Below are 13747 nucleotides of genomic sequence, written 5' to 3'. Positions count from 1 at the left end.
AATTTTTGGTTCGAAATCGAATTTGATAACTCGGGGATGATTGTAAAGCTTTTAGACTTTTTGAAGGGCAGAAATTCAGATCGTTGTTCCTGTTAAAACGTACAAATCTTAACCTAAATGGGGAGTTTTCAATTCTAATGGCTGCTTGTTATCTTATGAAACCAATAGGGGTCAGTGTGATCCCATCCAAAACACTTAGCAAACATGCGAGATGGGTCACGGGCATACTGGGTCAAACTAAATATGGGTAAAATATGTATGGATTAAAAATGAGTTATGTTATACAGATAATGATTTTCATACCGACCTTGTAAGTACGGATTAATTTATGAGTTATTTGTTAATATTAATTTTTTATTATTTTACTTTTATTATTTTATTGTATTTATTTTATATTTTTTTATATTTTTCTTTTCAAGTATATAAGTAATCCATAAATGAATGAAAATTTAACTCAAATTTGTAAAAATGTTTTTTTATAGATTTAAAGAATTTTAGTATTGAACACAAAATATTTATTGTTTATATTCTTTAAATTTGTTTTTAATATAACAAATTTTTTAATTTTAGGATAAATTTAAGTTTATTTTATATCAAGAAAAAGAAAAATATGCAAAATTTGTATTAATTATATTATAAATTTGATGTTGAAGAGAAAAAAGATAATGAATAAAAATAATAATAAATAACTGTCCGGCATACCCAATCTCTCCACATAAATTCATTATCCACATGTACAGATTTAAAAATTTAAAATTTCTACCCATTTTTTAACGAGTTATCCACGGGTCTTGTGGGTGACCCGTTTCTTTTGCCCAATCTGGAGATACTTTGCCATTTAGAGAGTTAATGGCTAAATTCGCATGATTAACTGGGCATTCAAATAAATGAACCAATCCGCATATTGAGTGTGCAGTGGCGGCAAAAATAATTTTTTTCATTTTCCTCCCTTCTCGCTTTCTTCTAGCTACTACTCAGCTATGTACCTAATTTGAAGGAGCAAAATACATTTGTTTAATTTTTTTTCCTCTTCACGGTTTGCGAAATGGATGAATCAACTTCACTGGTTTGTAATCTCGGGATTTTGGAGAGGCTTAGTGACAATTCGATTCAAGAAATTATCAATAGCTACAGCGGTTTCTGTACCACCACAGAATCTCTCCTCAACGGCGCCGGTGATCTCTCAGTAGGACCGGAGTTCGTGTCCCAAGTCCACTCTCTGTGCAAGCACGGCCTCCAGTCTCTTGTTTGTGACCATTTTCTTCTCTCTTTAGAGGTATGCAATTCAACTTGGAACTCTCTCCCGTTGTAATTATTTTGTCGATCTACCTGAGAGTGGAAATAATTAAATATATTAATTAACTATTAAGATCATGCCATGTACCAATCTTGGTGATTTTAGGGCTGCAGATGTTTCTAAAAAATTTATATGTAATAGTATGTGTTGATTCATGACAGCAAGCTTTTGAGAAAATTGGCGTGTCAAAATTTTGGCGGCATTTTGATTCGTACAGCAAAGTTGGAGTTCTACAGAAGAATAAATCCTCTGTATGTAACATGACCGGTTTAAAGATTCTACTCTTAGTTATTTACTTGTTATTTTATTGTAATAATTCTTGCTAGTAAAACGCAGATTTATGATGAGGAGGTTCAGCTGGTGTTATGTAAAGCTTTAGAAGAAATGTCTATGGAGAAACGGTATCAGGAAAAGTGTTTGTTTATGCTTGTTCATGCTTTGCAGTCCCACAAGGAAAGTATGTTTGAGGGAAAGCAAAATGTAGATTCAGAAAGAGTTCATCTTTTCGCTAAATATCAGTTAATGGTATCTTCGGTTCTTATGGCTAGTCTTCCCCCACATTTTCCAGGTATGTCAATTTCAAAATTGTTTGTTGCGTTGTTGTAGGTGTGGACAAGAACTTTGATTGTTTTGCTAAAACTTTTTAGATAATTAGTTCTTGATGACTTTTTATAGCTAAAAACTCGTTCTGTCTTTCTCCCATGTGAATAAGAAGATAAGGATTCTGTTTCTGCTTTGTTCTTGCCATATCTTTATTTCTGGTCATATTTTGGTACTTGAAGTTTTTATGAAGATTTTTGTGATTTTCACAGAGATACTCCATTGGTATTTTAAGGGAAAGCTGGAGGAGTTAAGTAGAATCATGGATGATGAATTAGAGGACAAAAATGAATCTCAAGATAAAGATGACATGGATTTAGATGAAAAAGGTAAACATAGGACTGGTGAAATGGATATTGATGAAAGTTATAACCATGGATTTTCAGAGAAGAACAAGTTGGTGAAGCATATTGGGAAGGTTGTTCGTGATCTTAGAAGTCTTGGATTTACATCTATGACTGAAAATGCCTATGCTTCTGCTATCTTTTCTCTTTTGAAGGTTTGTACACCTTTTATTATGCATGTATTTCTGGTGTAATTTATTCACTTTATTAAAGTTTCGTTGTCCTTTTGTTACCAATATCTTTTCTGAAGACCTCTTTCTGCATTGATGTAATATAAATACTTAATCTACTAAGTACTACTTTTTCTTCTGACATGCATATCATCTTTAACTTCTCATATTCTTAATTTTCAATGTGGATAAAGCATGTTTCTTTGTTTGAATGGCAGGCTAAAGTTCATAATCTGGCTGGTGAAGATTACAGGAATTCTGTTTTGGAGTCCATCAAAAGCTGGATACAGGTTCTCCTTGGCTTTGTGAAACCTTTTTTTCTCACCAAATAATTGTGGATTCTTAAGTGCATCACTTATAACTATTTCTCTTTACAGTCTGCAGTATATTCTTGAAATGATAATGTTGTGAGCAATTCGTGAAATTGGCTTTAACATTGTTAGTCTATTATGTTACATCATAGAAACTCATCAAATCATTTTGGGTAATGCCATTCATTAACACAATGACTAAGCTCTTATTAATGTACTTTTAAGGCTGTGTTGTTTGACTGACCAGAAAGGGTTATATTATACTATAACTATGTTGCTTTAATTTTCCTTTCTCTCCCTGTGCACCACTTCAAATAACTTAAAGGAGCTGTTTTAAAAGGTTATTTATTCTTTGGTTTTCTTTATTCATCTTCTAAACTTTCATCTAGCTGTCTGTAGTTAACTGTATATCATCATCTGATGGTTAGATGATTTCTCATACCTTGAGGTTCTTTGCACAGGTTGTACCTCTTCAATTCTTGAATGCACTTCTTGCTTATCTTGGTGACTTGATTAGTTATGACACTTCTTCATCTAGTCTGAAATCACCTTTGGCTTCACACCTGTCTTCATGCTATTCTAGAATTTCTAGAATTGACACTCCTTCAGAAGGGCTTATCAGATGGCAATTGCGGCTAGAGTATTTTGCTTATGAAACATTGCAAGATCTAAGGATAGCCAAGCTATTCGAGATTATTGTGGATTATCCTGAGAGGTGATCTTTCATCATATTACTCTCTCAAGTTCTAACTGTAGTTAAACTTTGAAGTTCCAATTTCTAATAGCTTACTGGTCTTGCATTTTAGTTTCGTTTCAATTGGGGAGAAATAAGTGCTGAGAACTGCATTCCCATTAGTCTAGAAAACAAGTGCTGTGAAATGGAAGTGTTTTATACAGTTACTTGAAGAACCCAAATAAGTAATAATGGTTGTCATGTTAGGATCAGATGTACACAGGACAGCTGTTGCATAGTGAAACATAATTTTAATTAGCTATATTTCACACTTGGATTAAAACTTTTTCCATAGACTTATTGACCTGTTTTACGTTGTTGAATATCAGCATAAATAGAGATAGTGAAGAGATGTGTAAATCAGAATTAGCATTAGATACTTTTATTCTGTGGCTTCATTGTTTATGCATGATGCAGTTCAGGTTTGGTCTGTTTTCTTGTGCAACATTCATATATATTATTTATTTAATATGGAATATATCTTGGTGGAAATGGACCTTGATTGGGTGAATGATATTTATGTTCTTCATGCTTGATGACTGCTATTAAATACTGCAAAAATGCATTTTCTGTGAGAACACTATGCACTGTTTTACATTGTGCTTATTATTTGCAAGTAAACCATGAATCAGTCCTTTTGTGCACAAATTGGTAGAAGATCAAAATGAAATCATATGATATGAGGCGTTGTCCCACCTCTGTATAAGCTGTATATTTAGTTTTAGCATAGTGTCATTGGGCATTTAATGTATCAAAATTATTGTTTGATTGTTGTAGTTCTCCTGCCATTGAAGACTTAAAGCTGTGTCTTGAATATACTGGACAACATTCTAAACTGGTTGAGTCTTTTATTTCTGCACTCAAGTACCGCTTGCTTACTGCGGGTGCCTCAACCAATGATATATTGCATCAGTATGTTTCAACTATTAAAGCTCTTCGAACTATCGACCCAACTGGTGTTTTTCTTGAAGCAGTTGGTGAACCAATAAGGGATTACTTGCGGGGAAGGAAAGATACTATAAAATGCATTGTGACCATGCTTACTGATGGGAGTGGTGGGAATCCAAATGGATCTGCAAATAATGGGGATAGCCTTCTTGAAGAATTAAATAGAGATGAAGAAAATCAAGAGATTGCTGGCATTGATGATGATTTCAACTGTGATGACAAGCAAGCATGGATTAAGGCTGCATGGTAGGAACATGTTTATCAATAATTTACTCACGATTGCTATGTCATTCGGATGTTTGTGGTTATACTTACAAGACCAGGTATACCATATCACATCACTTACATGTCTTTTCTGCATGACTCTGCATTTACAGCTGGGAGCCTGACCCTGTAGAGGCTGACCCCTTGAAGAGTAGTCGGAATCAAAGGAAAGTGGACATACTTGGCATGGTTGTCAGCATAATTGGTTCTAAGGATCAACTAGTCAATGAATATCGTGTTATGCTGGCAGAAAAACTTTTGAACAAATCTGATTATGACATTGACTCAGAGATACGCACTTTAGAACTCCTTAAGGTAAGTGGTTTGCATTTCATCATTTCTAGTGCTTGTTTAATCAATTTGTGTTAACTGGGTGAAGTGTTCTAATTTTGTTGTGAGAATTTCATCCCTGGACCACTTAAAAGTGTGTTATTTTTGTTATATTTCATTATACAGATACATTTTGGAGAGAGCAGCATGCAGAGGTGTGAAATTATGCTGAATGATTTGATTGATTCTAAAAGGACAAACACAAATATTAAAATAACTGCTGCCAAGCAATCTCAAACAGGTATGTTTTGAATTTGTAAAATGTGTTAAGCCCTACTGTTAAGCTTTTGGGGCTCCTCTTGGAATGATTTCTAATACACCAAATTGTTTAAGAATAATAGTAAAATGGACAAAATCTTTGAATTTTTCTGAGTAACTTCAGTGAATGTATTGTTAGGTGCTGAGCTGGGGGAGGATGCAGTATCTCTGGATATTCTCAATGCAACAATCATATCATCAAATTTCTGGCCTCCAATGCAGGTTAGATAAAAATAGTTCTTATAAAGTTCTTAATCATTATTTTAACTGATAAGAAAATTTTATTAACAGAACTACTTATGATGGGAAAGGATAGAAGTAGTGGAAAAATGTATTTTTTTAAACTTTTGTTTTGGGAAGTGGGGTGAAGGGGGCTTAAAATAACAGAACTGGGATCTAAGGCATGTTCTAGAAGCTCAGAGCTTTTCAAGACACCATTCCATGCAGTTCCCTGCTGGAATGTAAAAATTATTCATTCAGTTAACTGATTGGCAACTCCACTGCAAATCTTATCTTTGCTACTAAACTTTCTTCTGCAATACTGTATTGGTTCATATGAATTCAGCATGAATGCATTTTTTATCTGCTATTCACAATGTATTTCACATTTCCAGATCAGGATTTTTCTGCAACAATTAATTTTTTATCTATCTCTCAGCACTTTTCCTGATCTTTAAGGGAATTTCAGGATGAAGCCCTCATTGCACCTGAGCCTGTTGACAAGCTTCTTACCGATTATGCAAAAAGGTTTAACGAAATCAAGACCCCTCGTAAGCTTCTTTGGAAGAAAAATCTTGGTACAGTAAAGGTTGGTTTCCTTACAATGCCCAGTGATGGCAATATGAATGATTACTTTTGTGGTTTCTCCATTGTGTAAACATGGAGGAAGTTTTTTTTCCAAATAAAAAAGTTCACTCTTTTTATCATGGGCTTGCTGTTTTAGTTGGAGTTGCAATTTGATGATAGAACAACACTGTTCACAGTGGCTCCCTTTCATGCTGCCATTATTATGCAATTTCAGGAACAAGAAAGGTAACTTCAGGAATTATCTTCATGTACTGTGTTTTTTAAGATTTGACAGGGTGACATTCTTATTATTCTGTCAGTTGGACTTCTAAGAATCTTGCTGCTACTGTTGGAGTACCAGAGGATGTACTAAATAGAAGGATAAACTTTTGGATAAGCAAGGTCTGCTTAAGCTCGTAATATCTTTCACAATCCAGTTTTACTCGTATATTAAAATCTTCTCTATTTTTCTTTTCTTTGACCTTGTATTTAGCTTTGATAGAGACCCTTGCCTGATCACAGTTAATTGAAGGATCCATACTTTCAATTAAATCTTTCTTAACTATCCTAAAAGTGTCTTATTCTCTGATAGACACTGTTAGTTTACTAGTTAGCTTCATTCCTGACACTTTACAATATAACTGGAATGAGAAAAGTTACTCAATGGTTTCTTTGGTTTTAACTTAGTAGAAGTGTGTACTAGCAGAAGTAGGTTATTATCAGCTCCACTTATTAAGGGAAGCTTTCTTCAATATCTGCATGAATCAGTTTGTATGAATCTTCATTTTTGGTCTTGTAATCTTTGTGATTTATGTCTCTTCTAGATATCCAGTTTCAACTGTCTGTCTCTTCTTTGCCATAACTAGGTGGCAGTGCCTAATCAGTGAGTCGGGCATTTATGGAAACTTCACTAGTACATGAATTATGAAAGCTTCACTAACACATGAAAATTTTATAAGGACTGTAAGGTGGTTAAGTTATAACTTCTTACATCCAGGGAGTCCTATCAGAATCAGTGGGTACAAACTCTAATGATCGCATATATACCCTAGTGGAAGGCATGGTTGACAATAGTAAGAATGGTAGCAATAATGGGAATGGTGAAGAGCTCCTGGTCGGTGATGATGAAGGAGAAAGCTCTGTTGCCTCAGTTGAGGATCAAATACGCAATGAAATGACTGTATATGAGGTAAGTGATTTGACAAATATCTCTATATGCTGTTATGTTGATACAATTTGTTTTACATATACATTTCATCATTTAGGCTATTATTTGTTCATGGTGATCTATGGTTTTCATTCTCATATAAATTGAAGATGTACTTGAAATATAAAATAGCTATTTCATCTTGGCTTATCAGTCCTTCTGGAATTATGTGTGTGTGTATTCTAATTCATTTCAGTTCAAGTAATCCTTCAAGTTGAATAGAAAGGTATTGACATGGTGCGCGCTGCCACCCCCCCACACCCCATTCTTTTCCAAGCTGTGAAAATTTTCAATTACCCTTTAGATTTCAAGGACATTTCTCACTTCCAAATATTTAATTGATATTTTCTGGTAAAATTTACATCACCTACAGAAGTACTCATGATCCTATCTCTCACATGCCTTCCATCTCCTACTCCAAGCCAGCTTCATGCCCCTTTCCAGCATATCTTTATATTCTGGCTCTGCCCTTTCCCACATCAGTTGCCATATCCATATGCTGCACTTAGAATCTGCATGTCTAGAGAAATTGTTGCTCTTATAACCAAATTTCAATTTTATGACTGGATAATAGTGTGGTGATGTAAGAAACATTGAAATATAAATGAGCTCAATTGTAGGTATGCAGATTTGAAGATTTTCCATATTGTTTCTTGTCAAAGCTTTATATGTCACATTGGTTTATTGTAGAAATTTATCATGGGAATGCTCACAAATTTTGGTAGTATGGCATTGGAACGAATTCATAATACTCTCAAGGTAAGGATGGTTTTTACATACATTACAATCAGAATATAAAATAAATTCAATTGATACATTACAAGACACATGTTCCAGATGTTTTGTGTAGCTGATCCTCCTTATGATAAGTCACTTCAACAACTGCAAAGCTTTTTATCTGGACTAGTGTCTGAAGAGAAGTTGGAACTTAGAGATGGAATGTACTTTCTGAAGAAGTAATTAAGGAAAGAATTTTATTACATCTGTGTCCTGTTGCACAGGTGAGATTCTCTCAGAGAACTTTGGTTCTAGTTTTGAAATTCTACTCATTATCTCTTTAATCATGGGAAAGATATTGTATTGATGTTTATAAATGTTTTCTGTGGTTCTCTGTACGTGTTCCAGAAGAGATCGCCATAACAAGGGAATTTTTGGTAATCACAGACTTAGGTTTATTACAGTTGAGGTAGCTTTCCGAGGACAGGGTAGCTCTGTGGCAGCCTGTGTTCCCGATAATCAGTTTGGATGGCCTTTTACAAGCTTTGCGAGTTTGGAGCATTTAGGTGGCTTTCCATATTTTAGTTGGAAGTATTATCGGATAGATTAAAGAAGCTTTTCCATGTTTTTATAGATGCTGTAAATTGCTGTTTGTGATATTTCCCTCTTGATTATTTGGTTAGTTCTACTTTAAAATTCAGATGGGGAAGGAACTGTGCTTTGAATTGTATAATGTATACTGTTATTTCATGAGAGCTGAATATTAGTGGGGCATTACGGAAAGCATGGTGCATGTTAAAATAGGGGAAAGTCTATGGAGGACGACTACATGGCCTTTATAAACCTCTTGGACTTTTTTTTTTTTTTTTTTTTTGGCATTTTAAGAGATGTTATGTGACTTCAATTTAGGAATTTATTGCGGATAATAAACTAGTAAAGGAAATCCATGACAATTTCACATGAAGACTATAAATTTTGTTTGGGGTGTTGTAATACTATTTGACCAGCAAGGCAAGATTCTCAAGGGAGTCATCAATGACTTCCTTCAAGTCTTCTACATCTTAACATCAACGTTTTTTCCTCCCAGAAAATTGTGGTAAATTTACCTGAAACTTTGTAATAGTAGTAAGCTTACGAAATTGCTAGATGCAAGTCTTAGGGGAAAAAAAACCATGCAGATGTATCTAACAAAAGTAATATTATATATATAATGTACATATCAATAGTTCGAACTGAGTTGCTAGGGTGATTTTGAAATGAAAAAAAAAAAAATCAACTATATTATTTCAATTTATACAATTCATTTATATATATATATATATATAATTTTATTCATCAAATAAATATCGACCTGTAAATATAAGCTAGCAGATGTACAATTCAATCTTCACAGTAAACAATCAATTCTTCTAGACCAGGTCCAATGGTAGAATAACTAGCCGTCAGGTCTTCGAGATGTTTCGAGGTTAATAATTAATAGCACATAGCAGTAAAATTTGTTGAAAATTTTTTGTGAAATTTTTTAGTTCGAATTGAGGAGATGATTCATGATATTTGCTTTATATATCAATTGATTAATCTTTCATTTAGTCAAGTGTTTGTTTTATATTCTATGTGATCTCAATTATAGCAAGAGGTCTAGCTTTTGGACTTTTTGGGAACTTGGCAAATATTTTCTAATTTGTAATTATAAGATTTCTTTTTGCTTATGTCATTTTGTTCTAAAATCTAAAACATCCTATTGTGTATATATCTAATTTAATTAGGAATTTTACAAGACAATAAATTTCAATTGTAATCACATAAATTCTTCTCAATGATTTTAAATGGTAGATCAAGGATTTAAAAATCGAACTAGAACGGCCGATCGAATCAATCGATCCGTCAATCGATACTGTAGTCGAGTGCTGTTGAAGACAGAACCGTTATAACGTTAAAATCAGGTTAGACCGCGGTTGAACCGTCTGTTTGCACCTGAACCGCGGTTTAAGCAGATCTCGGTTCAAGGTTACGTATAAAAGAACATTGTTATTTTTTTTCTTGTTCCTACAGTGCACACAGACGCAAAACTTCAATTGTTGTAGCCAACAAATTGCTTTGACTTCACAAGTTGAAACCGTCATTGATTCATCTCTTGCCGATGACGGTTTAAAGACGTCTGTCGACGACAATGCTACCACCGAGGGGTGTTGGTTTGCAGGCTCACAAGACAACAGTTTCACGGCTATATTTGCAACCTTTCATGACGACTTCTCAGGCTCAAATGGTGGTTGACGATGACGAGTTTCCATTGCTATTGTGACCAGCGACTTCTCAGGCAACGACGAGACGCTAGTATTTTGTAAGGCTTTGTAAACTGTTTGAATTAATTGCTTAAGTTTGTTTGAAGTTATGAAATTGCATATTATTACTTTATTTTTGTACAATGAACTGAAGCAATAAAGAAATAAAAATTGAATTGAAATAAGGGAGCGATCATTGGTTTATATATAAATAATACGTCAATTTATATAAACAAATATCAATTCTCAATTAGAAAATATTAATTGATTTATTATTAATTTGTAATTTTATGTTACGAATTTGTAATTTTATTATATATCTGTATTGAATGTCTGGACTGAATGTATTTCATTCGTAATGTGGTTAATTTCTAAGAATTTAAAAGTTGAATATCACTCTTCTGTGATATCCTATTTACATATAATAAACTAATATATGACAATTTATAACGAATATTGAAATTCAAATTACGAATGTATGGAGACATGTATTGTGATCAAATTACAAATATTGTTATTTATAATGAATGTATGGAGCTATGTACGTTGAAATTTCATAGTTGAATTAAATAATAAAAGTGATTATGAGTTTTTGAGTTTTTGACTTTCACATAACAAATATTGATAATATTAAATTTTAAAATTAAAAGTTATACTGTAAAAACTTAATTATAAAAGTTTTTATTTTTAATGTCCAGTATATATTAAATGAATATATATATATATATATATATATATATATATATATATATATATATATATATATATTAATTGGTATTCTGATTTTATTGTTATTTTTATATGCAACAGATAAATAAAGTGGAAGTATGTTCTCATCTGGATCTAGGGTTTCTTCAACACCATGTCGAGTAAAAGGTGATATTATTTGGACATATGTTTCTGAGAGTGTAGATGAGAATGAAAGGAAGATATTGAAATGTTTATATAATGAAACAACATTTGGTCAAACAAAAAAGGGTTATTGGTCCATACACTAAAGTTCCTCATGATGTTAGATATCAAATGGTGAATACATTAGATGAGATTGCAGCAAAAAATAAAGAAAAACAAGAATTTCATAGGCATACAACTCCATTTGGTGCTACTATACCTCCATTTGAGGGTGATATTGCAGTTGAGGAATTTGAAGGGTTGTCTCCTCCTATGAATACAACTGAAGATAATATTGGTATTTGGTCTTCTAAAAAACAAATTAGATTTATCAAATTATTCAAAAAGAAAAAGATCGATTAGCGTTGGGGACTTTTTTGCTCCAAGGACTACTAGTAGGGCTCAACTTTCAATAAAAAGTGTTTTGGCTGGAAAAGAAGCCAAATATAGAGCCGACATGGTTGTTGTGAGGTTCTTATATGATGTGTACATCCTTCTTAATGCATTAAATTTTATTTATTTACAACTTATGTTAGATGTCATTACTGCAATTAGGTCTGGATATAAACAGCCAACATATTATGAAACACAAGTGAATTTGTTGAACGATTCAAAGAAAGAAATGCAATTACTTATTGATAGTTACAGAAAAAATTGGGAAAAAGTTGGTTGTACATTTATGGTTGATGGTTGGACAAACATTTCTAGTAGGTCACTGATAAATTTTTTAGTATATTATCCAAAATGGATTTGTTTTATCAAAGCAGTAGAAACATCTGGTTTTGTAAAAGGAACGGATACATTATTTAGGTTGTTTGAGGAAATAATATTATGTGTTGGGCCTAAAAGCATTGTCCATTTTTTGACCGATAATGGAGCTAATTATAAAGCAACTGGAGGATTATTGTCTGAAAAATATAAAAATATTACTTGGTCATTTTGTGTAACACATTGTATCAATTTGATTTTGAAATATATTGGTGAAATGGATCACATTATTAGAATTTCTAAATGTGCATCTCTTGTGACAAAGTTAATTTATAATTATACATTATTGATAGCTTGGTTAAGGAAGAGAGAGGATGAAGAGAAATTATACGCCCTGGTGCAACCCGATTTGCTACGACTTTCATCGCATTGCAAAGTCTTTTTGAGCATAAGCATGACTTACAAGCGATGGACATTGACAGGTCTTTTATTGATTCTAGATATGTAAAGAGTAATCAAGGCAAAACAGTTGTACCCATAATTCTGAATAATGATTTTTAGATTGAAATGGGTATAATTGTAAAAGTTGTGTGACTATTGATGTGTTTGCTTTATATTGTAGACTCAGATAAAAGACTTTCATTGGGATATGTTTATGATAGAATGTATAACGTTAGGTTGGGGATAAAGAAGTTGTTTAAGAATAAAAAGAAATTCTATAAGTCTTATACTCAAATAATCAAGTTGAGGTGGGATAGGACATTGCGTCAAGGTATTCATGCAGTTGCGTATTACTTGAATCCTTCATTTCAATATGATCGTAAATATTTCTGCACAAAACCAAAGGTATTACAGGGTTTTCTAGATGTTGTTGAGAGTAAAACATGTATGTTTAATGTTAGTAAAGTGAAGTTAGTAGAAAAGAGCAAAATGTTTCGTGATTGTGAAAGGAGTTTCTCACTTTAGCTTACTATTGAAACATGCAAAACCACATAACCTGGTATAAATTTAATATATATGTTTCTTATATCTCAATTCTTTTTCCAATTTATAAAATTCTATTACATAATTATTTACATTTTATTTTGTATTAGATGAATGGTAGAGAACATATGGGTACAATACTTCCAATTTATATAAGTTTACAATTAAAATTCTTAATTAAACTTCAACATCTTCAGATTGTGAGCGTAATTGGAGTGTTTTTTAACACATACATACTAAGAAGAGAAATAGATTGGAACATCAAGGTGTAAATGATCTTGTTTTTATTTATTATAACTTACAGTTGTAAAATAGGTAACACAATTATCAATTATGCATCATTACATTTATAAATATTTTTATTTAAACTATTTTATCATGTTTAATGATTATTTACAACTTTACATATGATTGTACCCTATTTAATGGCTATTGGTATTGTGCTCTTTAATCTTTTAATTATTTACTTTTTATCATTTTGGCTATTTAGGTTATATTACAATAAATCAAAATTTGATCCAATTGATTATGAAAGTATCGATAAAACAGACTTTTGGATAGTAGACAAGGAAGAGAAGTTCGGTGAACTTAATGCAGATGAATTAGATCAAATGTTTTATGAAGAGAGATTTATTCTCATCAATAATGATCGAACAAATTATAATTTGTCGTATAATTTCCCAGGTAAAAACATTTTTTTGGTACTTATACAAATATTTACACACTTATATAAATGATTGATTTTTTTAGACTAAAAGAAAATAAAATGTTCAATTATAAATTTTGTAGATAACACTACTAAAAAAGATAAGCAATTAATAGATATTGCAACAAAAACGATGACAAGATCTTTTATCATTAGTGATAATAAAGAATGATTAATTATTCATTTATTAAACTTTATGTTAAACAAATTA

The 13747-nt window shown here is 32.2% G+C and overlaps 1 protein-coding gene across 3 annotated transcripts; it reads left to right on the top strand.

Moving 5' to 3' along the window:
- Nucleotides 1-866: 866 nt before the first annotated feature.
- On the top strand, nucleotides 867-8748 carry LOC123217490 (anaphase-promoting complex subunit 2). 3 transcript variants are annotated; one of them, XM_044638548.1, is made up of 17 exons: nucleotides 868-1276; nucleotides 1459-1548; nucleotides 1634-1865; nucleotides 2110-2396; nucleotides 2630-2701; nucleotides 3184-3437; nucleotides 4233-4649; nucleotides 4781-4982; nucleotides 5124-5238; nucleotides 5395-5477; nucleotides 5944-6063; nucleotides 6199-6287; nucleotides 6362-6443; nucleotides 7039-7230; nucleotides 7939-8007; nucleotides 8086-8249; nucleotides 8413-8748. In XM_044638548.1, the coding sequence occupies exons 1-16, from the start codon at nucleotides 1046-1048 to the stop codon at nucleotides 8206-8208; spliced, it is 2658 nt and encodes an 885-aa protein (XP_044494483.1). In that variant the 5' UTR covers nucleotides 868-1045; the 3' UTR covers nucleotides 8209-8249; nucleotides 8413-8748. The 3 variants fall into 3 exon arrangements, with proteins under 3 accessions (XP_044494484.1, XP_044494483.1, XP_044494482.1); XM_044638547.1 differs by having other exon boundaries at nucleotides 869-1276; nucleotides 8374-8748; XM_044638549.1 differs by lacking the exons at nucleotides 7939-8007; nucleotides 8086-8249; nucleotides 8413-8748 and having other exon boundaries at nucleotides 867-1276; nucleotides 6908-7179.
- The last annotated feature ends 4999 nt before the right edge of the window (nucleotides 8749-13747 follow it).

The sequence above is a fragment of the Mangifera indica genome, chromosome 5, assembly GCF_011075055.1.
Source record: "Mangifera indica cultivar Alphonso chromosome 5, CATAS_Mindica_2.1, whole genome shotgun sequence".
Lineage (NCBI taxonomy): Eukaryota > Viridiplantae > Streptophyta > Magnoliopsida > Sapindales > Anacardiaceae > Mangifera > Mangifera indica.
The sequence above is the reverse complement of the archived record's forward strand: the minus strand, read 5'-3'. Positions and strand labels throughout refer to the sequence as shown.

What these genes read in the sequence shown, in the direction of transcription:
- LOC123217490 (XM_044638548.1), top strand. Translation starts at nt 1,046, where the DNA reads ATGGATGAATCAACTTCACTGGTTTGTAATCTCGGGATTTTGGAGAGG. An exon ending in TCTTCCCCCACATTTTCCAG is followed by an intron (nt 1,866 to 2,109) that starts GTATGTCAATTT and finishes TGATTTTCACAG; the next exon opens with AGATACTCCATTGGTATTTT. An exon ending in CCATCAAAAGCTGGATACAG is followed by an intron (nt 2,702 to 3,183) that starts GTTCTCCTTGGC and finishes TTCTTTGCACAG; the next exon opens with GTTGTACCTCTTCAATTCTT.